The sequence below is a fragment of the Schistocerca gregaria genome, chromosome 2 (assembly GCF_023897955.1).
Source record: "Schistocerca gregaria isolate iqSchGreg1 chromosome 2, iqSchGreg1.2, whole genome shotgun sequence".
Lineage (NCBI taxonomy): Eukaryota > Metazoa > Arthropoda > Insecta > Orthoptera > Acrididae > Schistocerca > Schistocerca gregaria.
Genome location: NC_064921.1, coordinates 736449849 through 736475386, shown reverse-complemented (window position 1 = coordinate 736475386; position 25538 = coordinate 736449849). Strand labels below are relative to the sequence as shown.

General features: G+C 37.4%; 1 protein-coding gene across 2 annotated transcripts in view; it reads left to right on the top strand.

The window, feature by feature from the left end:
• The window catches only part of LOC126334886 (non-structural maintenance of chromosomes element 3 homolog), a 65226-nt gene extending 41355 nt beyond the window's left edge, over positions 1–23871 (top strand). For both annotated transcript variants that reach the window (XM_049997584.1, XM_049997586.1), the window contains one exon: positions 21798–23871. In XM_049997584.1, coding sequence (XP_049853541.1) covers positions 21798–22157 — 360 coding nt within the window. In that variant the 3' untranslated portion in view covers positions 22158–23871. The remainder of the gene's footprint in view (positions 1–21797) is intronic.
• Positions 23872–25538: the final 1667 nt, after the last annotated feature.

Below are 25538 nucleotides of genomic sequence, written 5' to 3'. Positions count from 1 at the left end.
GCTCTGGAATAGCGTGTGGTATGCATGTTAAAGTTGGCAAAACCCTGGCACAATTGGTCATCAATAGAGTTGAAGGCTTTTATGAAGACAATGAGTTCAGCAGGATGTGTCCAGGTAAAAAAGATAGTGTGTCATTTTGGCCAAGTGTTTCCAAATAAAGATACAAAAGTGATTGCTGTTGCTTAATCTGAAGGAGCTATTTGCAGTGTACCATAATAAATATGGAGCTGAAGTTCGCTTTTCAAAATTTTGTGACCTCAGACCCATGTGCTCCATCACCATTGGTGGTTCCGGTACACATTCTGTTTGCATCTGCACTATACACCAGAATGTGAAGCTCATGCACCAAGATGCTAATATCAAAGAATACTAAAAACAACTGACAGAAAGACCATATGTAGTGTGATTTCAAAGGATTGTGTGTTACGAAGATGGGAGAATTATCCTGGTGGATAAGCATACTTGAAAAAAAAAAGTTTAATGACTGGGATCAGGAAGGATCAATAGGAATCAAACAGTGTGTCCACACTGACCATGAGACATTGGTAAAAAGTGTAATAATGGTTGAAAACATCATTAAAAAACTTACCATCAAATTTTGGAAGTTGACTAATCACCATTAATAGCAAAAATACCAATCAATATTTGAAGTTGTTGAAGTGTGACTTAAGAGAAAGTGTATTGATTGCTCTGTTGGACTTTGCTGAAAGTTAGTTGTCTGTTGTCCAAAATGCTACTCAGGGATTTTGTTGGGGAAATTTGCAAGCTGCATATTTTGTTGTCAGTGAGGGCATGTTGTGAACTGTTAATTGTTACATTATTTCAGATCACTTGCATCATGATACAATGTCTGTAAATGCATTTATTTGAAAATTGACAGACTTTAAATTGAAGAGAGCAAAAAGTTTCAAGAAGACAGATGGTGAGAAACCAGCACAATCGGAGGTACAAAAAAGCTTCATGAATTTCAGCCTGTTGATTCACCCTCAGTTTATATCAGCAAAGTTTCTAAGGACACAAATTTTGTTGCCAGAGTAATTCAGTGCAGACATGCTAAGTCTGGAATTTACGGAGTTGTTACCTGGCCATTACATTGCCTGTATATTGGATAACGAATGCTGGATTGGCAACATTATTGACATATCAACGTAACAAAATGATGCACTGATGAAATTTACACATTCTCATTTTATTGGCCCGGAAGATAGGATGCTTGTTGGGTACCAAAACACCACCTCATTTCTATGCTCTAGCTCCTTCAGTATCATAATCTGGCTGACAGTATCAGTTTAAAGAAAACCAACTCCAGAAAGTGGCTCAGAAATTTCAAGAAATGTAAACAACAATACTGAGGGGTTTGAAATAAAAATTGATATTTCATTTTACTTGCTGCCTATGTGAGGTATCTGAGAATCAGAGAAAATATACTTAGCAGATGGCTTTGTAAGCAGACGGGTATCATCACAAGGCTTTGGAAACTAAATTAAGAAACCAGATTGCAGGCTTGGGAAGTGGAAGTGGAACAGGCACGTAATGATTGTATTAGGGAAGACAAATGGCTGACATCGGTTTATTGGGAGAATTTTAGAAAAGTGTGGTTTATCTGTTAAGGAGGCAGCATATGGGACACTTGTGTGACCCATTCCTGAGTACTGTTAAATTATTTGAAGCAATCCAGAGATTATTTCCTCTATGTGTTGCTGATGGATTCAAGCAATATGCAAGTATTACAGAGATGTTGTGAGAACTTGAATGGAAATCCTTGGAGGGAAGACGGGGTTCTTTTCAAGGAACATGTAACAACCACTAAGGTATAAGACGAGAGATAATGGCTTGTACATAGACATAGATATAGTTATTTTCCCTCATTCTGTTTGCGAGTGGAACAGGAAAGGACAACACTAGTAGTGACATAGGATACTTTGTGTCATACACTGTGTGAAGGCATGTGGAGTATGTATGTAGAATTATAAAAAATCCATCCATAGCTGGTATTGCACAGCTATCGGGCGTTACCCGTGTGGAGTTACTGGTTCATGTTCTTGAACTGATAGTGTCAATGTTACCATGGACCAAAGCAGTATAGTGAGGTATTACTTGTCATCTTAAAAGTAAAAACCTTGTGCAACAAAATACAGAGAACAGTTTACTGCAATGTACACTGTTGCCCTGGTACATTCCCTTAGATTTTTCCATCGTTTCAGATCTTTGTTTGCACGTATTGGAAAATTGAATACGATATTATAAATTCTTGAAAACATGCTCATTCCCACTGTGATTAGTTTGTGTAAAACAGATTTTCAAAAAATAGAGTGAATGTGATCTATTTTTATAATTTTTATGAAAAACAAGTGTGAACTCATTGTGTAGAAATTTATAAAGCAATACATGAATGACATTTCATATTAGAGAACCTTGTGTCCAAAGTTTCATGTTTATCACGCCTTTTATATATGAGATATAAGAAGCCCAAGTTGAAACATTATTTGCAGTGCGGTTTTTCTGGCTATTGTACATCGTACATCATTGGCCCTTTGGCAATTAATCCCACTGTTTGGGGGGGGGGGGGGGGGAGGCTGAAACATTTTTGAAGCTTTTAACAGAAAATGCTATTTGTAAAAGAAGTGTGAAATATACCTTATTTGCCCATTTTCACAAAAATCATCATTATTTCGACAAATTTGTAGATTGTTGGAAAACGGTATCTTTGTGCTACCCACCTAGTGTCTATTAATTTACATGCTCAGCAAGCATTTATTCTAAGAGGTTTAAGAATCTGAAGTTTACATTTTTGTCACACCACAATTTTTATGTCTTACTTTGGTTCAAATTATGTAGCATTTTTACCCCACATTGGATAATCAAATGCAGTTTTTTGCGGTTAAAACCAAACCCTTTCCAATGAGCCCAGTTTGGAAAGTTATAGTTTTTTGCTTTTGGTTCATAAATACCGCATATTTTTTTAGCTTTTTACGAAATCAACTTTGCACTTAATTTGTTCAGTACCGTAAAGAAGTACGTAACTGAAACTTTGTATTTGAGAACCTTGTGTTGTTAGCTTACCACATGCCAAGTTTAATGATCATCATACTTTTTCTCTGAGATATAAGAATCTACACCCAGAAATTTTTTCATATGATTTTGCCTAAAATTTTCTGGCTGAAAGTGGCTTGTAAAATTTCTTTTAGTTGTTTTTCATAAGAAAACACACAAAGTTGTACAAAAATCATATTTCATTTCTTTCAACAAAATATTGCTTGAGGTATAACAGCTCAAGATTGCCATAAACTCATGTTCACTCTTTGCGAAGTTGTGCATGGAGTCAAACAAGTGACTATATCTTGGTCGGTATCACTTCGAAGAATGTTAAATTTTACCAGTGTTCATTGGGAACATGTGTGAATGTTCACATAAAATTTCAACAAAATCTATTATTGCTGAAACACAAACAAAATTAAAACAAAAATAAAAATAGCTGAATCTCGTAAATTCACCACATTTCTCTAATTTGTGTTGTCAAACTTTCTCCAGTTTTTCCTGTTTCAGCAACTGTTTAGTAGATAAACTGCTGTCTTACAAATAAGTGATTTGATCTGCCTTTCATCAAGTAACTTTTTTCCCTTAATCATAGTTAACTTTCTGTAAAATCTACATCAAAAATTTTACTTGAAAATAAGTAATTTTAAAAAAATAATGAAAATTTTTTGTTTATTGTTTTGGCATGCGCAGTAAAGAGATGGATACTCAGAATGTGGTTAGGTAACTGTTATTTTGAAAAGCATAAAGCACATGATGGTGAGAGAAATCCAATAGACTTGCTATAAGTGCAGTGCTCCTTAAAGAGGAATGTTTCATTCACAGTGTGTTGAAAGAGAACCTAACAGGAGTTTTTTGTGACTGTCTCTTAGTTTCTGTTTAGTCCTTCTGACTAAGGTTTGAATCTCAAAAAGATTCTTTATACTCCATTTTGCATGCAGATAAGGAGGAAATTTGTAGACTTGGCGCAGCTTGCAATGGTGATCTACAAGAACCATCAACTGAAATCATAATAAACAGGAAACACTCGTGAAGATTATGTGTTGTACAAGATGGTGGTTAAACTTTAAGGTGAACATTTAAATAAATCAACTTTGATTCAAGTAGCTGGTAATATGGACAGCAGCCATTACAGCATTAAAGCCAGTGACTGCCCTATCTTCAAGGTCTCTATGATACCTTTCAAGATAAAAAGGGCCACATGTAGCCTGAGCTCTTCTGACTTATTTCCATGCAGGTGGTGTCCAACTATTGTCATGACCAGCATATACTTTTATTATCTCACCCATTGAAAACATCTACAATTTATGAATTTGGGCAAAGAGTTGAAGCAGTGTGGAATGATGTACCTAAATCTGTAATGGAAGTTCATTTCAGTTCGCTATCTAACTGGGTGGCAGCTCTTCCCGCGAAATTGCACACACTGTAAAGCTGCAGATCACCAACATAGACTAACACAAATTTAGCTGATATAGAAACCAACAATTGCAGAAGCAGTATTAATATTTTGAAATAAAAAACAACCATTAGTGTTAGAATATTAAAACTACAGGTGCTCACAAGGAAAGGGGGGGGGGTGAGTGGGGGGGAGAGGGGCACTTGTCCCTTTTGTAATATGACAGTATCTAATTTTTATTCACTCCAAAATTCACGTCTTTCTGGTAATGATAGTCTGTGAGTCTATTAAACCACAGATCTAGCAGTTTTGAGATCTGCAGGAAATAGGCTTTAGCAGTCACTGTACATATTGAGTTTATTTGATTGTCATGCTATACACAAAAAATTATGCCTGTTTGTCTGTATGGCAGTAGTTTGACTGTTCCAGAGGTATGTATGAATCTTCACAATAGTGTCTCTGACCTTTCCCATGTCACTTCCTTGTATAGTTCTATAGTTCTTATTGAGTTGCAGGAAAAAAAAAAAACCTTGTTGGACACTGGGTCATGTAGATTTCAGTGTCAGTTCCCAGCACAACACGAATATTGCTCCAGTACGCCTGCCAGACGTCTGTACCCAATTTGCATAAGGATATTCCCCCTTTCCCCACTGCTCTGCTCAATTTAGTCATAATAGTAGTTCAACAATTTCTGTGAACAAGGGAAAGCTATGACAATTGCTGAGTGTTCATTCAATTTTACATGGGAGAGCTATTGTTGTTGGCTCAAGAACAATAGCCGTGCTGTAATGGGTGTGTCTACATCTATAGAGCTATGGAGTCATAAGCAACAGTCAAGAACAGAGGAAAAACAGCAAAATTCCAAGTTCAAAAGAATGTCCTGTCCAGGAACGGGGAAGTTCTCATACTTGATGGGTTGCAGCACATCACAATATGCCTTAATAGAGCTACAAATGCTATAGTCCAGTTGACATGGTTGCATAATAATATATAAAGCTGGGGAGACATGAAACATTTGGTTTGTTTGCAGGCTGTTAAGAGGCCCCTCACACACTCAAGATTTATTGTACAATAATATTGACTGACTGAGAGAGGTATTAACAGTTACAGTTTGTGCAATATATTGAAGGAGACTGCAGAGCATTAAAAATATTGGCACCCATTAAAATATATTTCATTGTGTAAGAGTGATATTGCACTGGACACAGCATCTGCTGCTGACGTTTTGTGACATACACACATGTAAACGACTGATAGAGTGACATCATCTGAATATGAATATATCAGGAAAGACAGATGTAACGAACCCTCTGTTGAAGTGCATTCACTTGGGTTGTATGTTCACATATTTAATACTTGTTCAGTAATTAGCTATAGAAACACTCCACAAAAGTGTTTAACTCCAGGGAAACAACATTGCAACTGCTTATTTGTTTGTTCTGGAAACTTGAATTATTTGTTGCAGAAATACATAACAGCACAATCTGTCTACCCTTTACCATAAAGTATATTATTCTTTTCATATTTATAGATCACTTCCAGCCTCGTGGAAAGTAAAATCCTATGAGTATATGACCAGTATATTTTCTGTTCATGTAAGGTGTAACAGTGTTCACTAATCAGTTGAAATATTCCTTGTTCATCCTTAACAAATTCCAATAGTCATCCGGCTTTTCTCCAAGTTCATTTAGCATGTTAGTATGACAGTATGTAGAACACATTCCAGTCCACTTTTTTGCCAGTCAGTGCTTCCTCTTATTTGTGTTTCTGCAGCATGTTATTAGCAGTTGCAATACGTTTGATTGCTGACATATTCGCTATGAAGGCAGATGTGTTCTGGGCACAAATATGGAGCCATAATATTGCAGTGTTCTTGATCTTGCACTTTTCATGCAATGTATTGACACCACAGTATTGCATTTTAAAAATTGAACATGTGATGAGTGCCCCTTTAAGTCGGTCTACCAGCCAGTTTGAGGATGGTGTGAGTTTCCTGCATTCACTTAGTCACTGTGTTACTGTTTATCCAAACAAGCCAAAAAATATAGTTTTCAGAACACATTTCATTTAACTTAAGTCATCCTAATCTACATGAAGTAGTAGAAGACATGAAAACAATGCAATAACCATTGTCAGATGTCAAGGTTTGCAAGCAATCAGAAAGGAAAATAAGGGAGAAGCTACCACTCTCCTATATCGGACTGTTGTGTGGAGTATAGATAAATGTAACAGGAAGCAGTATTCACTTAGCTCGTGAACTTTTGCTTCTTTTCTAGTAAAATCTCACACACAAATACGTATAACCACACAGACGACCAAATGCATACTCCTGCAGTCATGGCAATTATTGATGTTCAGTTATTGGAAGTAGTTGCCTAGGTTAATGGTGGTAAGGAGGGGGTGTTGGGATAGAGGCAAGTCTTTTGGCAGATGATTCAGTAGCACATGGGGGAGGGGGGGGGGGGGGTCACATGGGAGTGGAAATGGGAAAAGGTAAGATGAGGCAGGGGGTGGTTTAGGCCAGGCGTAGTGCAAAAGTGCTAGAGAGATGATTCCCACCTGCATAGTTCAGAGAAACTTGTGCTGGAATGAAGTATCTAAATTGCCTGCCTGGTGAAGCAGTCCTTTGTGTTGTGGTTTGTAGCATGTACGGTGACTGGATGGTCAAGTTTGGCAGTGGCAATTCACGATTGAATAATTGTTATGCCCACATAGAATGCTGTGCAATAATTGCAGCGAAGCTGATATGTAACCTGGCTGTTTTCATATGTGGTTCTTCCTTTTACTGTGTAGGAAATGTCTGTGACTGGACTATAGGGATGTGGTGGAGGGGGGGGGGGGGGTGCATGGGACAGGTGTTGCACCTGGACCAACCACAAGGGAATGGCCCATCGGATGCAAGATTGGGAGTAGGATTGGAATTGTGAAGGAAAAGGATATTATTTTGGTAGGGTGGATGGCTGAAACTACTTTGGGTGATGTGGGTAGGATTTTGTAAGCAATCAAAGTGTTGTGTATAGTAGTAAATTTGAATAAAATTGTTGTAGATGGCATCAAAGTTGAATAAGAAAAAGTGTCTGTCTGGCCAATTAGTTGATCCCACAAAATAATTATTCTATAACTTTAAGCCCATAACCCCTACTTGCAGCTTCATGAATAAAAAATAGTAATTCAGGTTAAAGTCAATCTTCGGAGGACCTCTGAATGTGTGGTTGGATTCCTAAGAGTTGCCTATGCTGAAGTCTATAGGCCAACCAATGTGTTTGTCATATACCTCTAAAAAAAATGTAGTAGTCACAAAGTTCAAAGGCAGGAATTTGCGTTGAAAAATAATGCTCACTACGCACAAGTGTTTTTAAGATTTAACAAAAATGAGTTTACTGTTACACTTATCAGAGGTTAATAATTATTTTATCATTGAATTAGTGAATATCTGAGTGAGAGGTTATATCAGGGCCAGCCATGGCTTGCCAAACTTCAGCCATGGCTTGCCAAACTTCAGCCATGGCTTGCCAAACTTCACCCATGCAAGGTGAGCGGACCGCATGTAGGCGCAAGGCTTGGGCTTTCTCAGTTTTCCTTGGCTCTTCTTGGAAGTATCCAGAACGACATGACTTGTCATTGAGTATTGTGGCATGGCATTTTCGGTCAGCACTGTTCTCTTCGCTTTGGCAGACTCGTGGTGTCAGCACTATTTAGCCTTTGCTGTTTGTTCATGCTATGAAGGACGTTCAGTGGCTATTTGCACAAAAAGAGGCAGTGTAGCGATCTACTGTCACAAGCTTTTAAAAAATAATGGAAATGACAGAAGAGAGGGATGAAAATTCTCTCACTATACAGGGTGAAAGTTAACAAAGCTGACAACCTGCAGGGCCAGATTCATGACTGGAAATGGAGAAAGAAAGCTCCTATGGAAATGGGTTCGAAAATGCATTGTTGCCATGGTAGATGACGCTGACGAATGACATTTCCTCTGACCACGTGCTGTGTGTTCCTTATGTATTGCAGGATGTGTGACTGACACAGCATATTGAAAGCAGCAGAATGGTCTGGTAATCATGTTGGGAACAAGCTGAGATGGTGTTTGTTTACGGCCAAGCAGATGGAAACAGTCAAGAGGTAACACTGCTATGTAAAAACAAGTACCCTCACAGGCAATCGCATTACACAGCATTTCAAGCCCTTTTTAGGTATTTGTATGATTACACATGTTCATAAGACCTTTTTTTCCTCTATTTTCTGTCAGGGGTGCCTGCAGTTTGTTGGTTGTATTCATGTTGACCCTGTACATTATCACACAGACGTTGGGTAATGCAGAGTTGCTATGAAATGATATTAGACTACCATCCAGAAAGAGTTGAAAGATTTAATTGGCAATTAAAGAACAAAATCTTAAAATGATGGACAGATGGGATTCATTGTTCTGTCATCAAGAAGCACTTTGTGGTAAATTTGCAGACATGGAGCAGGTGAAGAAATTGGTGGTATGGATAGTAAAATTTCTGTAGTCACATGCATTATTCCAATGTCAGTTGCAACCATTCTCAATGGAACTGAATAAAGATTTTAGAGACTATATATTACTGCTTAGTACATCAGTTAAGTCGAGTTGCCTGCCTGGAATGATTTTCAGATTTTACACCTGCTGTTGTTGAATTTTAAAAGAACTGCAGACATGAAAATTAGAACATTCGGAACGGATTGCAGACCTCACATTTTAAGTAGATTTGACTGCATACTGCCCACAGTTAGATATTGCAAGGTGAGAAACAACTTCTTGTTCATTCAGTGGGGATGCAGTTAAAAGAAAAATTGCATTTACAAGTGGCACATTCTGATAAACACAGTCCAATTCCTAAGCTCACTGATGTTGAAGAAAACAAACAGTTTGAAGAATTCATTGTGGCCTTAAAATAATTAAAAGGATAGTTTCCTAAATACTTTGAGGACGTGTGTTCTTATATTTTCCCGGCGAATGAGATGCTTGAAGGTTTCTTTGGCATGCAGCCGGGTTGACTGGTCGTTGTAGAATGAATTTTTAACGGCATAACGTGCCATCATCATCAGGTTACTCCTGTTGACTGACATCCTAGGCCGGCGGGTGGTGTGGTATATATACCTGTCACCTCTGCCCTCCACTGACTCCGCGTATGGACCGAGGGATGTGCAGGCCGCGGTGGTGGGGGTAGCTTGCACTGACGAGGTGACCGATGGGCGTCAGTACGCACGCCGCCTTTGGCGGGTGTGGTGCTCCGTTTCTGCTGCTCCTGCAGAACTTTTATTGCTGGAATCCACGCTTGGCTGAGTTTAAATCCGTTGTACTTGTTAATAAGTTTCTTTTGCAGCCGGATTTCAACATCTGAACTCTATCCACCTCCAAATTCAGTTCACCGTGGAGGTGGAGAAAAACGGGCAGCTACCATTCTTGGATGTTCTGGTACGGAAAAAACATGCCCGAGAGACGTTCAAGTACTTTGAGGACATTGTCAACCTTACATCGGTTTTCGGGATGTTTTCGAGACCAGTTGCAGTTTCAGTTGAAAGTGCTCCTTTGCAAGTGCAGATGTAACTGATTAATCTGGAAGGTAATTCCCATTTTAGAGACAAATTCCTTTAACATAACAACTGTTCAGGCCATCAAGTTGATTTCCTCATGTAGGGTTTGCATGTGTCTATAACGAGGTTGCAAAAGTTTCTATTCTCTACCGCTCCCCCTAGTGCAGTGAAAGTTATTCCTTGATATCTCAATAGATGTCCTATCTTCCTGTCCATCTTTTTTTTCTTCACTGATTCTGTGGAAGTCATCCTCATTCCTTACCTTATCAGTCTGTCTGTTTTTCATCATTCGCCTGTAGCATCACATCTCAAATGCTTGGATTCTCTTCTGTCCTTTGATTCTCCTCTATCCTGCTTTCCCCACTGTCCATGTTCTTTGAAATTTCTTCCTCAAATTACAGCCTATGTTTGGTATTAGTAGACTTCTTTTGGCGAGGAAGGCTCTTTTTACCAATGCCAGTCTCCTTTTTATGCTCTCCTTGCTCGATCCATCGTGGGTTATTTTGCTGCCTAGGTAGCAGAAGTCCTTGACTTCACCTGCTTCAGTATCACCAAGTCTGAGATGAAATTTCATGTTTTTCTCATTTCTGTTGCTCCTCATTACTTTCATCTTTGAATTACTCTCAGTGTATAGTCTGTACTCATTAGACTGTTCAATCCATTCAATTTATCCTGTAATTCTTCTTCACTGCCACTGACAATAGCAATGTCATCAGAGACTCTAATCATTGATATCCTGTCACCTTGAGTTTTAATCCCACTCTTGAACCTGTCTTATATTTTCGCAACAGCTTCTTCAATGTGTGGTTCGAACACTAGCGGTAAAAGACTACATCCCTGTCTTACACCCTTTTTAATCCGAGCACTTTGTTCTTGATCTTCCAGTCTTATTGTTCCCTCTTTGTTATTGTATGTATTGTATATTACTTGTCTTTCCCATTAGCTTACCTCTTTTTGTCTCAGAATTTTGAACATCGTGCATCATTTTACATTGTCAAACGTCTGATAGTGTGATAATTCTCACACTTGTCAGTTCTTGCTATCTTCAGAATTGTATTGATGTTTGTCTGACGGTCTGGTGGTATATCACCAGTCTCATACATTCTACACACCAACATGGGTGCCCATTTTGTTGCCACTTTCCCCAGTGATTCTAGAAATTCTGATGGAATATTATCTGTCTCTTCCCCAGTAATGCTACAAATTCTGATGGAATTTTACCTATCAGTTCTGCCTTATTTGATATTAAGTCATCCAAAGCACTTTTAAATTCTGATTCTAATACTGAATTCCCTCTCTCTCCCCTGTCGACTCCTATTTCTTTTATCGTGTCATCAGACAAGTCCTCCTCATCCTCACAGAGGCCTTCAATGTACACTTTCCACTTGTCCGCTCTCTGCCCTGCATTTGACAGTGTCATTCCCATTGCCCTCTTAACGTTAATGTCCTTGCTTCTAATTTCATCAAAGATTGTTTAGACTTCCCTGTACACTGAGTCAGTCCTTCTGACAATGATTTCTTTCTCTATTTCTTCACATTTTTCATGCAGCCATTTCGCTGTAGCTTCCCTAAATGTCATATTCATTCATTCTTGAATGACTTTTATTTCTGTATTCCTGAATTCCTCTTAACATTTTTGTACTTCCTCCTTTCAGCAATCAAGAGAAGTATTTCTTCTGTTACTCATGGTTTCGTCGCACTTACCTATGTTTGTCTTTCCAACTTTTGTTATTGATGTTTTTAGAGATGTCCTCTTCAGCTAAACTGCCTACTGAATTATCAAGTATCACAGTATGTATAACGCAGAGAACTTCGAGCGTACCTCTTCATTCCTTTGCACTTCCGTATCCCACTCTTTTGCAGTTTGATTCCTACTGACCAGTCTCTTGAACTTCAGTCTACTCTTCATCATTACTAAATTGGGATCTGAGTGTATATTTGCTTCTTGATATGCCTTGCAGTTCAGTATCTGATTTCGGAATCTCTGCCTGACCGCAATGTAGTCTAACTGTAATCATCCTGTATCTCGTGGTGTTTTCCAAGAACACATCCTCCTCTTAATATTCTCGAACAAGGTATTCGCTATTACTAGAGTTCGCGCCATGTAAGAAGGTGCCCCAATTTTCAGCTGTTCTGTGCATCTCTCTCCTCTAGCCACTGGCAGCCAATAATATTCAATCTCTTTCCAGGCAGCTAGCAAAGAGTTATAGCTAAAGAGTGAGAATGTTGTTCCTCCATGCTGCACTGTTGCTGTACTTCATGACAACATGTGGTGTAGGCAAGAGAACTGTAAAAAGAGTCGTAAACAAGTGTGTCAGACTGTGAGAACTGTAGAAACAGTTGGTTTCATATTGCCTGGAAAGCATCAAAATCACAAGGAACCTGTAACACAAATTGATGGTTTTAACAACATTGTTTTAAAGTGCTTCATGTGAATGTGTGGCGACATCACCGAAATGCGTTACAGTTATGCAGCTTCGTCAATGTAAAGAATTTTAAAAGAGATTTGTTCCAGATATGTTAAGAAGAGAGGTTTTAGTTCAAAGAAATGACATAGGTGCTGCACAAATTATGTCCCGTATAAAGATTCACAACATAAGAGGAGGAGTTAGTTCAGCATGGGTCAGTTAGAATCATTCAATGATCTGCTGGAAAATGAGTGATGGTATTGGCAGTTTAAAGTACTCATAGGAATAGTTTCTTGGATAATTATTCTGAATGCTGTCTCCTCTTCTGGTTTTGTTTATGGGAATAAACTTGTATTTACGTGTAAGAAAAAAATAGTGATTACCATTTGCAAATGAACGCTGTCATTTTCGTGACGTGATTCACAATTCTTGTCATACCTTGCTTTGAAGTCGGCCATTGCCAATTATAATTCAATTGTTATAGAGAAAACATCAAGTACAAACACCAGAAAAGCAGATATTTTTCCCCGGCTTAAAAATATAAATATTAAGCACCATTTAAACCAGACTCATGCCGATCTCCTGCATCTTGTTAATTTATACAAGTCATGTGACGGAACACACACATTTGACTTCCTTGCGTGTGAATGGGGTCTCACAGTTTTGCATGTCATTGTCAGTGTAGCCCCATAGAATTCATTTGAGCAAAGGGTTTTAAGGTTATGTGTGTGTGGTGAATCACTTGTGCATGAGACAATAGACAGTGATTCAGTAGACAACGTTCCACGTGCAGCAATGCGCACTGTCAGTGCGGCATGCTCTAAAGCTTCATAAAGAAGAATTTGACTAGGAAGTGATGATGGATGTAAGCTTTGAATCTATCATCATAAATTTACAATCAGATTGTTCAGAAACAGACTCAAATAGAAGTGACAATGGTATTACAATACAAACTTTGGAGCAAAGTAATGATATTTCTTAGTTTTAAAAACTCATGGTTTAAAAAATGTGTTTGTCAACATATCAGTTGCGTACACAATAATGAGAACTTCCTAGCCTTTTTGATTAGGAGTTTGTATCCTTTGAATTATGCAGGCTATAATGTTCAACATATTACCAAAGGAGAGGTTAAGCTTCTTCCAACCATGTTGTGTGCTCTAATAACATGTGAGAATGCAGCTGGATAAATTTGTCAAAAGTCCGATATTTTCACATGTAAACATCTGTAATTTTCAAGACACAAACTGGATAAGGCCCTAAAATGACAGTAGCTGTTACTTGTCGAGATGTCAGTCGTTTTCGATGTTATCAGTCAGCATTCCCTGGAGTTATTTGCAGATGATTGATGAAGGTTTGCTTCTTCAATGGATTATAAACGCGGTCTCGCACAGTAATATCGAACGTGTTAACAGTGAAAAGTATGACATCTTACTGAAAGTTTTTACGATTGTCTTTTACATTAGTCTTCTCTACCAGTAATTCTTTTCTACACACAGCGATTACACTTAACTACACACACACACACACACACACACACACACACACACACACACACACACACACACCTTACCCCTTACACATTTTTAAAAATTTTATTAAGTAGAAGCAATTGTCAAGCAAATATAATGATTTTGGTTTGTGCTTGAAGTTAATATTTTTGTGTATTTAATTTTTACTCATAATGCAGTTCTTATCGCAATGTATCGCAATGAATGGTAATTATTGCAAGCAGTTTCAATGACCTTGTTGTTAGACAATTGTCATTTTGAGAGAAATTGTACTTGACATCTTCACAAAGCTGTGTCAGCTGTTCTTGCCTCCCGATGTCAAGTGAAATAAATCTGTGGAGCAGTAGACGCAACATCGTCAAGATGTGAATTAATATTTCTCTCATGACGATTGATTGAAATTGTTCTTGATATTTATTATTCCTCTCATATATTTGAATGTATAATACAATGTACCATAGGCAAACAAGCCTGAAAGTTGTCTGCAGTAATGCAGTTGGCAACATGGACTTTATTTGGCCACTCTCTCCTGCCGCACATGTGCAGTTCTCATCCCCTACGCTTCCTTTCCGCTCTGCCTGTATGTACTTAAGTGCCATCATAGATGTGGGCTTTAGTGAAATTTATTCCAAAACTCATTAGTCGTTTCCCTCTTTCATTCCTACTACCAAGCCCATATTCCCCCTTAATTCTTTCTAATTTTCTTTCCTCTACAACCACATTCCAACCATTAGATTTTCACCTCCCTTTACATACTGAATTGTCCATTCAACATCCTCATACACTTTATCGAACTCTTCAGCTTATGCTTGCAATGTTGGCATCTACACTTGTAACATTTTTGTCTGCTGGATTGCTGCCGAATCTAATGAGAACAGCCCTATCACCGAACTCTTTACAGTAACTCACTCTCTGCTCTACCTTTGTATTCATAACAAATCCTAATCCTGCTATACCATTTTCTGCTGCTTTTGATTTGGTCACCTCTCCCTTTGCAGTCCATTCCCGCATATCTGAATGGGAGGACTAGTCCAGAATCTTTTGCCAATGGAGAAGTCATCTTGACACTTTCTCAGTTACAGGCCACTTGTAGTATCGATACACATTGTATCTTTAACCCTTAACTACTCTAGTGAAATGCTTATACGCTAATACTCTAGTGGGGTCTCAAAGTACCCCAATAAGTCAAACAAAACTTTAAAGAAATTTTATTTTGAATTGCACTTTTATCACTGAATATTATAAACATTTTTATGCATTTGAGATGTGATTACAAACAATTTTTGCACACTGAAACATGTTTTGCCCCTATTTTGGTTTTATTGTCTGCATTTCATGCACACATGTAGCATCTTGCTTTTCTCGTGGGTTCTGGCTGTGAGATGTTGAGGCAAGAGGAGTACCACCAAGTATATCATCATCTCTCAGTTCACGAGAACGGAGTAGGACATCTTGATGTTGTATATGGGATTTTACTAAATCCATTCCAAGCCTCTGTAGCAACTCTCTTCCTTTTTAAATTATTAGTTTGATCAAGTTGTTTGGTGTACTGAAGTAAAACAGCAGCATTGACTCCTACTATGTTTAAAATGGCATAAAATACAGACACTGGCCATCTGCATGTTCGCCTTGATACTGAATAGTTGGCGCACATTTGGTCCAGTGTGTCCATTCCTCCTTTTGTGGCATCGTAATCAATGATCGTTTCAGGTTTTTTGTGATCATAGTGCATAGATGGAAGCAACACAAGACTTGACCATTCCGAGGAACATAAGAACAAATTGTCTTTCCTTCATTGCGCCCAATTAATGCTGATTCTACTGGGTGCTTTCTTTATGGTTTGAATTCTTCTGGGATCTGCAGTTTATTTAGCATTAGAGTGCATAAGACAGTCAACTTTTGGCTTCCAGTTGGTCACAGAGTTAAAGTGACATGAACCAATTATCTACTGTCACATTTCTATTGCTTTCCTTAATTGGTGTTATTAATTTCAAAACATCCTGTGTTGGAATTGATAATATACTTTTTTGTCCCTTTGACTATGTAGACAAGTGCATTGCCTAAATAGAATGTTCGTGAATCACAAAGGAACATAACTTTGAGGCCATATATGGCTGGCTTCTTATGCATATACATGCAAAACTTGCACCTACCACGAAAGAGTACTAACATTTCATTGATTGGCATGTTTGCTCCTGGAGTATAATACTTTTCACATTTGTCTATAAAGAGTTCCCAGACATCACTAATAGCTGCAAGTCTGTCATCAGCCTTCCTAGCTTCTCATGTAGTAGTAAAATTGAAAGACAAACAAGACAAAATGAATAAAAATCTATGAACGTTCATAGTGGCTCGAAACACATCACAACCAGTTCCATCATTAGCGAAAAGTCCAACATTTTCGTGAGTAGATTTCATTACTCCAGATAAATAAAGCAGACCTAGAAATGCTCTCAGTTCTATTATATCTAGCGGCTTTATGAATGCTGATTGAGGAGCTCTGTGTTTGATTGACATGTCATGTATCTTGACTTTTGTGTTGGTGACTAATAGTTGTAATAAATCTTCAGTAATAAACAATTCCCAAGCAGATAATATGTCAGTTGAATCAAGCATTTTTGCTTCACGTCTAGCAGCTCGAAGGTGACTGCCTATATTGTGAGCATGGTCATGAGATGTAGGAGGAGCTTCTTTTGACCCTTTTTTTTTCTCAAAAAAAAAAAAAAAAAACTTTCTCGGCGGAAGGCCTAATACATGCCACTTCATTTGATTCTTCACAACTACTTTCTGATGTAACTTCAGAGGTGGGATCATGATCACACAGTATAAATTCATCCTAATCTTCTGTTCTCTCCTCATCAGATTGCAAAAACGCGGGATCATTCACTATTCTTTCCAGCTTGTCATCTGTTAATGATTTCGATTGTGCCATTCTGAAAAATAATGCATACATACTCACATAACCTTAAAAATTGATGATGTTATCGAAATTTTGCTCTTTTGGAGTACTTCGAGTTCAGTTGCATAAAACACTAATTGAGATAATGAAAAACAATTTTATGTTAATACTCTGGTGGGGTATTCTGAGATCTCTTTCTCTTTATCTCACAAAATATTACCGGAAGCACCACATCCGACGCTCTGTGTTACACGGCATCACTTCACTGAGGACTGTCAAGAACACAGGCGCTAGCTAGCTGTTGTTCCATTCACGTATTGTGTATTGTATTCATATCGTCTGGGGTTCTCCAGGACCCCACTAGAGCAGTTAAAGGTTAATGCATTGGTGTCCATTGCCTTCTTCATTCTCATGCCGTTGGTCATTGCTGATCAGATTTCCCATCTCTAGGACGATAGAGTGCCCTGAGCCTCTGTCTGCTCCTCCACCCTCTATGACAAGAACATCGGCAAAAGGGGGGGGGGGGGGGGGTGACTCATGTGCCAGAAGTCTTCAACCACCGCTGCTGATGATTTTTATTCAGAATTTAAGCAGTGGTGGTGTTCAAACCCAGGACACAGGACGTTTTGAATACTAGTGAAATACGCTACCCTTGATTGATGTCGATTATGGATCTAAATAAGTCACAATTACATGGCAACGTGAGTGTAAAAATCTGTGACATTGTCTGCGTCTTTGTGTATGTCGACAGTTTGTACCAGATAAAACTCATAGTATCTCCTCAGCACATCAAAAATAATTGAGTAATACTGAAAATTTGTTTGGTTTTTGATCAGTATTGTTGAGAAATTTGAGATAAAAAACCCAGTCAGATACAGTGCAACTGCACTGTAATTTAAATGTGGTGTGTTCATGGTTTCCCCCTTTCCACTCCTAACAGTCAGAAAGTATGTCATGGCGGTGCGGGAAAGTGTGTCATACTGGCTGACTGCTATGGCACTCATCACTCATGCCAGGGATTAGGTCGCGATCCAAATTCTTGATCACACTTTGATTGAGCAGTATCTCACATTATGTATTGTGTAAAGTCCTGGAAAAGTCTCAGAAAGAAAGTGAAGTCCGTTTAGTACAAGTGTAAATTTGAAGTTTCACAACTGCAAACTAGGTATATTCGATTACAGATCACTTGTAAATTATTGTATTAAAATTTGAGAGTTCAGACTAGTTTGCATAACACAAAGTGGTGAAGTCCACATGTGTAAGATATTTGAGTACTCACTATGACATGTCTGTATTACAAGTCCAAACAAAGTGTTCAGTGCAAGACGGCTGTCCCTATTTAAGCACTCGCTTTGATGTGAGCCAAACTTCTGCAAAATGAATTACGAATTTAATGTTTTACACATATATTCACATCAGTTTACACACAAACTTCCTCAGATGTCTATTGCTTTTGATAATTTTTCTCTAAGTTAAATGGTCTGTTCAGAAATAATGATTATGTCAAGGAAAATGCTACCTTATGCTGATTTTGTTGCTAATAAATATAAACAATTAAAACTAAGTACATTCATACATCATGAGTGCACACCCACACCCACACCCACACACACACACACACACACACACACACACACACACACACACACACACACACAAGATACACCTCACAAAGAATCCAAACTCCCAGCTAGAACACATTCAGTTGTTCCACTACCCGCCATCTTGTTTTGTAGTTTGTAAACAATGCCATTGAAAGCTGCATAGTGCAGTTTTTCACAGGGAATATAATAGCGAAACCAGAATAAGTAGATGAAATATATAGTAAACACAGACACAAACTCACACATTAACACATGATCTTCTATATGGAATTAATGAATGTTAGACCTAACCGCAACTTTCCCAGGCATAAAATTTTAAATCTGTATGTGTACAAGTATTAAAGAACATTTTTACTGTTTAATAGAAGGAAAATAAAAGCCGACTTATGATACTGAAAGTGTAACGAAACAAGTCTGAGTGATAGAAGAAAAGAAAAGAATTGGGTTTGCTCAAGGAGGACCTCTTCCAAAAACAATTTTAAATTAGTCCTGTGGAACATATGCTATATTGTGCTTTCATTTATACACCGAGATTTGTAGTTACAGTTCCACTTAGAGATCTTATATTCAACACCATTGCATCAAACTCACAACTAAACATTCAGTGTTCCCGATATTTTTAATTTATATCAGGTGTTTTGAACATCACAGTGCTTTAGTAGGCATGGTCCTAATAAATGTGACATAGGTACCCTTGCACTAACCCAGCCTGTCAGGTCACTTACTCAATAATAGTGGAATCTGGATCTTACTGTTACTTGACTTTTTCGCAGATGGAAAGCATTGCCAGATATAAAAGTTAAATTAATTACTAAGAGAGAACTGGACTGATTGGAAATCACTCAAAACCTTTGGAATTTAGTGCTCCACAAACATGCTTTCAAAACTGAGAAATGAAATGAAAGAATGATCTTTCTCTATTCCTGTACCTATTATAAAAACCAATTTATTTTTTATTTTTAAAAAACAGAGGCCAAAAACATAGAAGAAATATGTATATTCTTTAACATTTTGGAGACTGGCTACTTAGAACAATGTCAGACCTAGGAAACTGGTGTTTATGCTGTTATTTAAAGTGTTACTGGCATGTATGTGATTGATGTATCTTAAACAGTAATACAAGCTGCAAGATTTATTTTCATATTTCCTTTAGTTCTTTGATAGACCACAAATGTTAAAATCATGAGGACAGAAAGTGTATTTAGCCTTCCAAGAAAAGTGTGCAAGGTGAGTTATTGGGTAATTTCTTCCTCTTGAGCTTTCCAGGTGTCTTGCTCACCTAACAGATGTGATATTTATTGCAGAATTATACAGAACTTTGAAAGTACATGTCAGTGTGATCATATTGGTTCAGCTATTTGCGATAGCAGCTGTTATGTTCACTAATTTTCGTTTGAAATACGTCCAGAGATTGGCAGCAGAAGGCTGAGTCCAGTTTTCAAGTGATTGGTGGCTCATGCTTTGAGAAAATGGCGGCCCGACTCATAATCGGGTGCAGTCTTTTTAACACAAAGTTGTGACCCAAGTTATGCTAAGGCTTGGTGTCCAAAGTGTTAACACATGGACTGCTACTCCCATAGCGATGGATGTTTCACAGCTAGGCCAGACCATGGTGTCAAGCATGAGATGTTGCTGCAGCCACAGGTTACCTCATGAGAGTTAATGTATTAAATATTGTTCTAATGCATTACTCATTTTACGTGGCTATTCAAATAATTTGAATTTAATGTTTGTTTCAAAAGTTAAAAAATTCCTGTAATTCCTCTTGAAGACTTAAATTAACACAATTTGCTCATATATCTGTATTTTATTTCAAACAATGGAAAATCCGGATGGAATGTAAAAATATTAGAGAAGGAAAGTTGCTACTCACCATTCAGCGGAGATGTTGAGTTGCGATAGGCACAACAAAAGATTCACACAATTATAGCTTTCAGCCATTAAGGCCTTTTTCAGCCACACACACACACACACACACACACACACACACACACACACACACACACATATATATATGCAATTTGCACACCAGTCTGCAGTCTCAGACAACTGGAACCACAAGTGTGAATCTTTTTCTTGTGCCTATTGCAACTCAGCATCTCCACCATATGGTGGGTAGCAATTTTCTTTCTCTAATACTATTATCGTATTTTATTTCATTAAAAAACATTGCCCATCATCGGTGTTTTCCAAAGGGAACTTAATATTTTCAATTGACATTATTGTTTTAAAAAATTTGCATTTGGGGTTGGAATGAAACATGGACGGACATACTTGGCAGCATTTTCATACTTTTGTATCAGAATTTTTGATTTGTTGATTTTACCCCCATGTTGAGCAGTCAAGGAAGTATAATTCTCGTGAATTATAATCATTGCATTGTCAGTTTCATTTTCTGCTAATATTGTGATACTAATTTTTTTGGTATAATTCTTTCCAATTTAGTTTAATGGTAGGTCCAGATTGCCAGAATGAAATGCATAACTTTTATACATAATTAAATGGCACAGTTTCAGAAATTGTAATATGTGCAACGCCAAAAGTTGACTACAGCTGGTAGAACAGTTTGGTGTATAATAAATGGCAACATCTCTGAGCAGTTAACAATAACACACTGAGAGTTCTGGTTTGGATCAGCAATACAATACTTAACTTGATAGTCACTTTTAGCAAGAAGTATGGAATGACTGACCTTGTCTTCTTGCACAGCCTGCAGCCAGCTCTCTCTGTTGTATATAGACACTCACAAATGTGGCTAATATGCAAATATTTGTAAGAAGTTGTAACAGTTACAAAAATATTAAAGTATTTCAAAAACTTTAAGTCTTTCTCATTGGATATGGCACGAGTGCTGTGCTTTCTTAGCTGTACACTATACATGGTTAGCTCTTAGACATTTAAAAAAGAAACTACACTGAGGTATTAATTGTTGGAAGATTGGGAAAACATTGCCAATTACGGCCACAACAGTGCCAGCACTAGATGGCAATGCTGTTCACTTGTAGGCGTTCATACATGTGCACTGGTCTGAGTAGTCACCTTTGTAAAATCAAAAAAGGAAAGTGTTAGAGGGTGCGCATGCCTTTATTGTTACAAGTGCCACTTATTGTTTCTCTGCACTTTGGTCTGTATGAAAAGTATGCCAGATCACAAATGAAATGATCCTATGTCCCCTTACTTGCATATATATTGTTGCTTCCATTCATCTCAGTGGTATTGCTATATCTGTTGTGGCATCCTTACCAGTAACAGTATTTCATGATATGCTTTTGTGTTATGTAATCAATGTCATAATTAATAACTGTTAAAGTGTTAGAATATTAGTAAGTAACCAAAAACTCATTTCTTAAGTTACATATTCACATTAAATAGTGCTGCTTAATGTTGTAGGTTTATGGAAACTCTAACATACAAGTGTGGAATACCCAGTATGAAGCTGTTATGCAACAAGAACACATGTGGATGCAAAGGAGTCGTGGGGGAAGTGAACTATTCACTTCTTCACAATCCTCAACTCAGTCTGATACATCGCCACCGTTGTCCCAGACAGCAACAAATTCATCTTTGCGGTCCAGACAGTTCTCATTGTCACAACCTGGTCCTTCTGGCTTACAGAACAGAGGAGCAGGCAGCTACAGCACCAGTCAACCATCTGGGACATTCTTGCATCCATCTAGCCTTTCCCAAACAAGACAACGCAGCAGATCCAACACTTCTTCGCAAGGACCAATGAAAAAATTGCGGAGCTAACAGTGACAGATGATATGTTGAGGAGAGAAGTTCTTGTACTACTTTCCAACTCTTTTTTTTTCCCACAGACATTGGAGATAATGGCACATTTGTGCAGGGGCCAGTATGAAAACTCAGTGTTCATTGGTTTTACTACAAATAAATGTAATTTCCATGTACAAATTTTTTGCAGAGGACAAAAATTTTTGGTATAATACCTTCTGCAGATTCCCTATGCAAATATTATTATTAGAGAGAAAAATCAATTGTTAAAAAGCATTGTCCTCAGATTGTTAAGTGTAAATGAATGTGTAATCCTTGTATTTTATGACCAAGAACACACAGTAAGCTTAACATGCTTAACTCTAATTTGAAAAGGTCAGTTTCTTTTGACCTTTTTCAAATAGTATTTAAAGTGATTAGTTCTTTAGCTAATTATGTGAAGTAAGAATTTGGAATTAATTGCAGATTTTGTTCTGTAATTAATCTGTTCCTTTGAATACTTGTACTTCATCTTTTTTTATGAGTGTCTTGTGTAATTTATAAGCAACTTTCTACCAGGCAAATCAGTTTTCAGAAACTTTATTATTTCAAAATATTTGGCCTTTTTAGCAGAGTATGTCTTTACAGGTGTTTTAGTATTCTAGTCAAATAATTCTTCCATTGTTAATTCAGGAGTGGATTATTATCGTAAGCACTATTTGATTAATGAGTCCCTTTTACATTCCATTCTGTCCAGTTCCTCACTGTGTTAAAGCATCATACCAGTGTTTATAAAGGTGAGCTTGAGGTACATCTGGAGGCTATAACTGGATTTGGCGTGTACAAGCGATCTTTTGAAGGTTTCACTTCTTCATCATAAGATGGAGGAGGAAAAATTATTCTGAAACATGTGGTGACTTATGATATGCTGGTACACATTTGGACTTTGAAATCCATTGTTTAGTTTCTCCTTTTGTGTATTTACTTGTGCTTATCAACTAATTCCACAACAAAAGTAGCAGACAGTGGTTGACCAATGCCATACATCCACAAGCATGTTTAGTAGTTCATAATTCCCATAAGATTTGTCAGTACGACTTAATATTAGGTATGTTAAGCATACTATCAGATAGTTGATGATATCACATTGCAGTGGCTGGTACCCTTTTTAACATTTTTAATAGCTAAATTTTATCCATTACTTGACTGTTGACATTGGTCTGCTTGAACAGATTTGATGAGGAGTAAACACCTCTTTTAGAACTGGTTTTTGAAAAAGATTAAAATGTTCACGCTGACCTTCAGGCTGTCAACTGCTTTACTTTTAAAAAATTGTATATTGTTTGTCCAGCACACTATGCACAAATGTGGTTCTCTTTGTGCAACTGTGATGGTGTAGGTGTGTAGATTGATTTTATGACAACAATTATATTGTTTTCAAGGAAAGATAAAAATATTAATACCAAGTGCTTTTTTTTAGATCTTCATTATTCAGTACCATATCAGTTGCAGCAAGCAAACTTCAACCATTTAAACTTTCACCCATAATTTACTTAGCTCAGTAGTAGGACCTGGGTCACTATTGTGAGATTTTGATTATGGGTACTTTTAAATAAATGTTATCTGTGTTACTCATATGCAACTTGAGAAATGTGAAACACTCAGTCTCATTGCTCTTGGTAGCAGTAGTGCAGTGTCAGGAGAGCTTCCTGAAAGTGTTGCAGGAAATGCATGCAGGTAGTAACTTATTTTGTCAGCAGGTAGCAAATGATGTTTCACATAGTATCTATGCATATGGATATGATGGGGAGTGATAGGGATAGTGTTGCTCTCAAGTATGTATATTTTATCCTATGAGTTGTATGTTCTGTGATACACTATGTGAAGTTTTCTTACAAAGTTGTGAGACTATTTCTAGTGCACTATTATGTTGCAGTTTTACCATTTCACGGGAAAGTCTCATTACTTTCTAGAAACACAAAATATGTGATATTCATGTCACATCTAATGTGACAGAGGATATTTTTGTAACATGCTAGTGCAAGTGTGTACAATATAGCAGCCGTGACTATTGTCATGTTGCAAGGAAAATGTATTTTATTATTTTCATAATAAAATTTATGAGGAAAAAATTTTCTAATGCTTTCCTTTGTAAATTCAATACCACTACCATATTCTGAGGAGAAAAAAAAGGAAGTACCAGGATCACATAAAAATGTTAAAGGGACTTGCAAATCTTTGTGTGAGTAAACCACAGCTTTGTATCGTAGGCAAGTTCATAAGTTTATGTTTTTATATAACTAAATTGTATAGAAATTTTCTGGTATGTGAAAACAATTTTTCATATTAAATAAGGATTTTATGGTTCAAGATACCCAGAAGTTTGTTATTGGTATAAACTGTTGATGATGTGACCTTGTACGCACACTAAGAAGCTGAATGTTCAGGGTTCAATCTTCGATATGTCGTAGAATTTTTACTGTTACTTCTCACTTCTTTCATCTCTGACATGGTTTACACATGCAAAAAAGAACCAGGTCACACTGTGCATTGGAGCCCACTTTAAACTGTAAGTCTCTATGTAACTAACTGGGTAAATTCATTTCAGTGGCTAAACGAAGGGAAGGGCATCCCATCTTCAATAGGACTATGCCTAGTAAAGCATTGGAGTGTTATAACCAATATTTGGGTTGGAGATAACTTACCTAAACTGTTAGTGCCTGAACTAAAAGTGGATTTCAATGAGAATTTAGTCTCTCAGTATAGTAACAATCTAAAGACTGAAACTGCTGCAGAGTGAAAATCTCATTCTGGGATCTAAAGACTGTTTCTTGATCTAAAGCAATTAAACAGGTAAACCACACATCACTCATCAATGAAGTTCTTATGCAGTGGCTGTTATGCCGGTGTGAAATTGAAACATGAAAGACATTTATTGGAACCTGTGCCACATATTTGAAATTTGTTGAAAGATGGAATGCTTTTTATTGACTGACAATAACATATAAACATATTGCATACTAAATATGGATGCCCCAAGAAGAAATTTGTATATAAATGAAGTGTTGTTAATATGATGCCATGACAGGTGCAGAATACATTCTCATAAAACTGGAGGAGGAAAGTTTAATCATCTTTTGTGTGAAATGATGTAACTTTTATGTGCGGTGATAAATAATTAGACATGGACTCTACACACAAAATTTATATGCAGACACTGCATGCTACATCTCTGAATTGAGATTACTTTAAAGTAATTATGTTATGTTTCCTAAATGTTCATGTAATGACAAATGCAATGGGTGGGCAGTTCAGAAGTTTTAAAGGGTGTCAGTATTTTCTGGAAATGTGAGGTGTGGGGAAAAGTATTGTGGATGAAGGCTGTTCTCATGGGCACCTAATTAGGAACAGTGGGGAAAG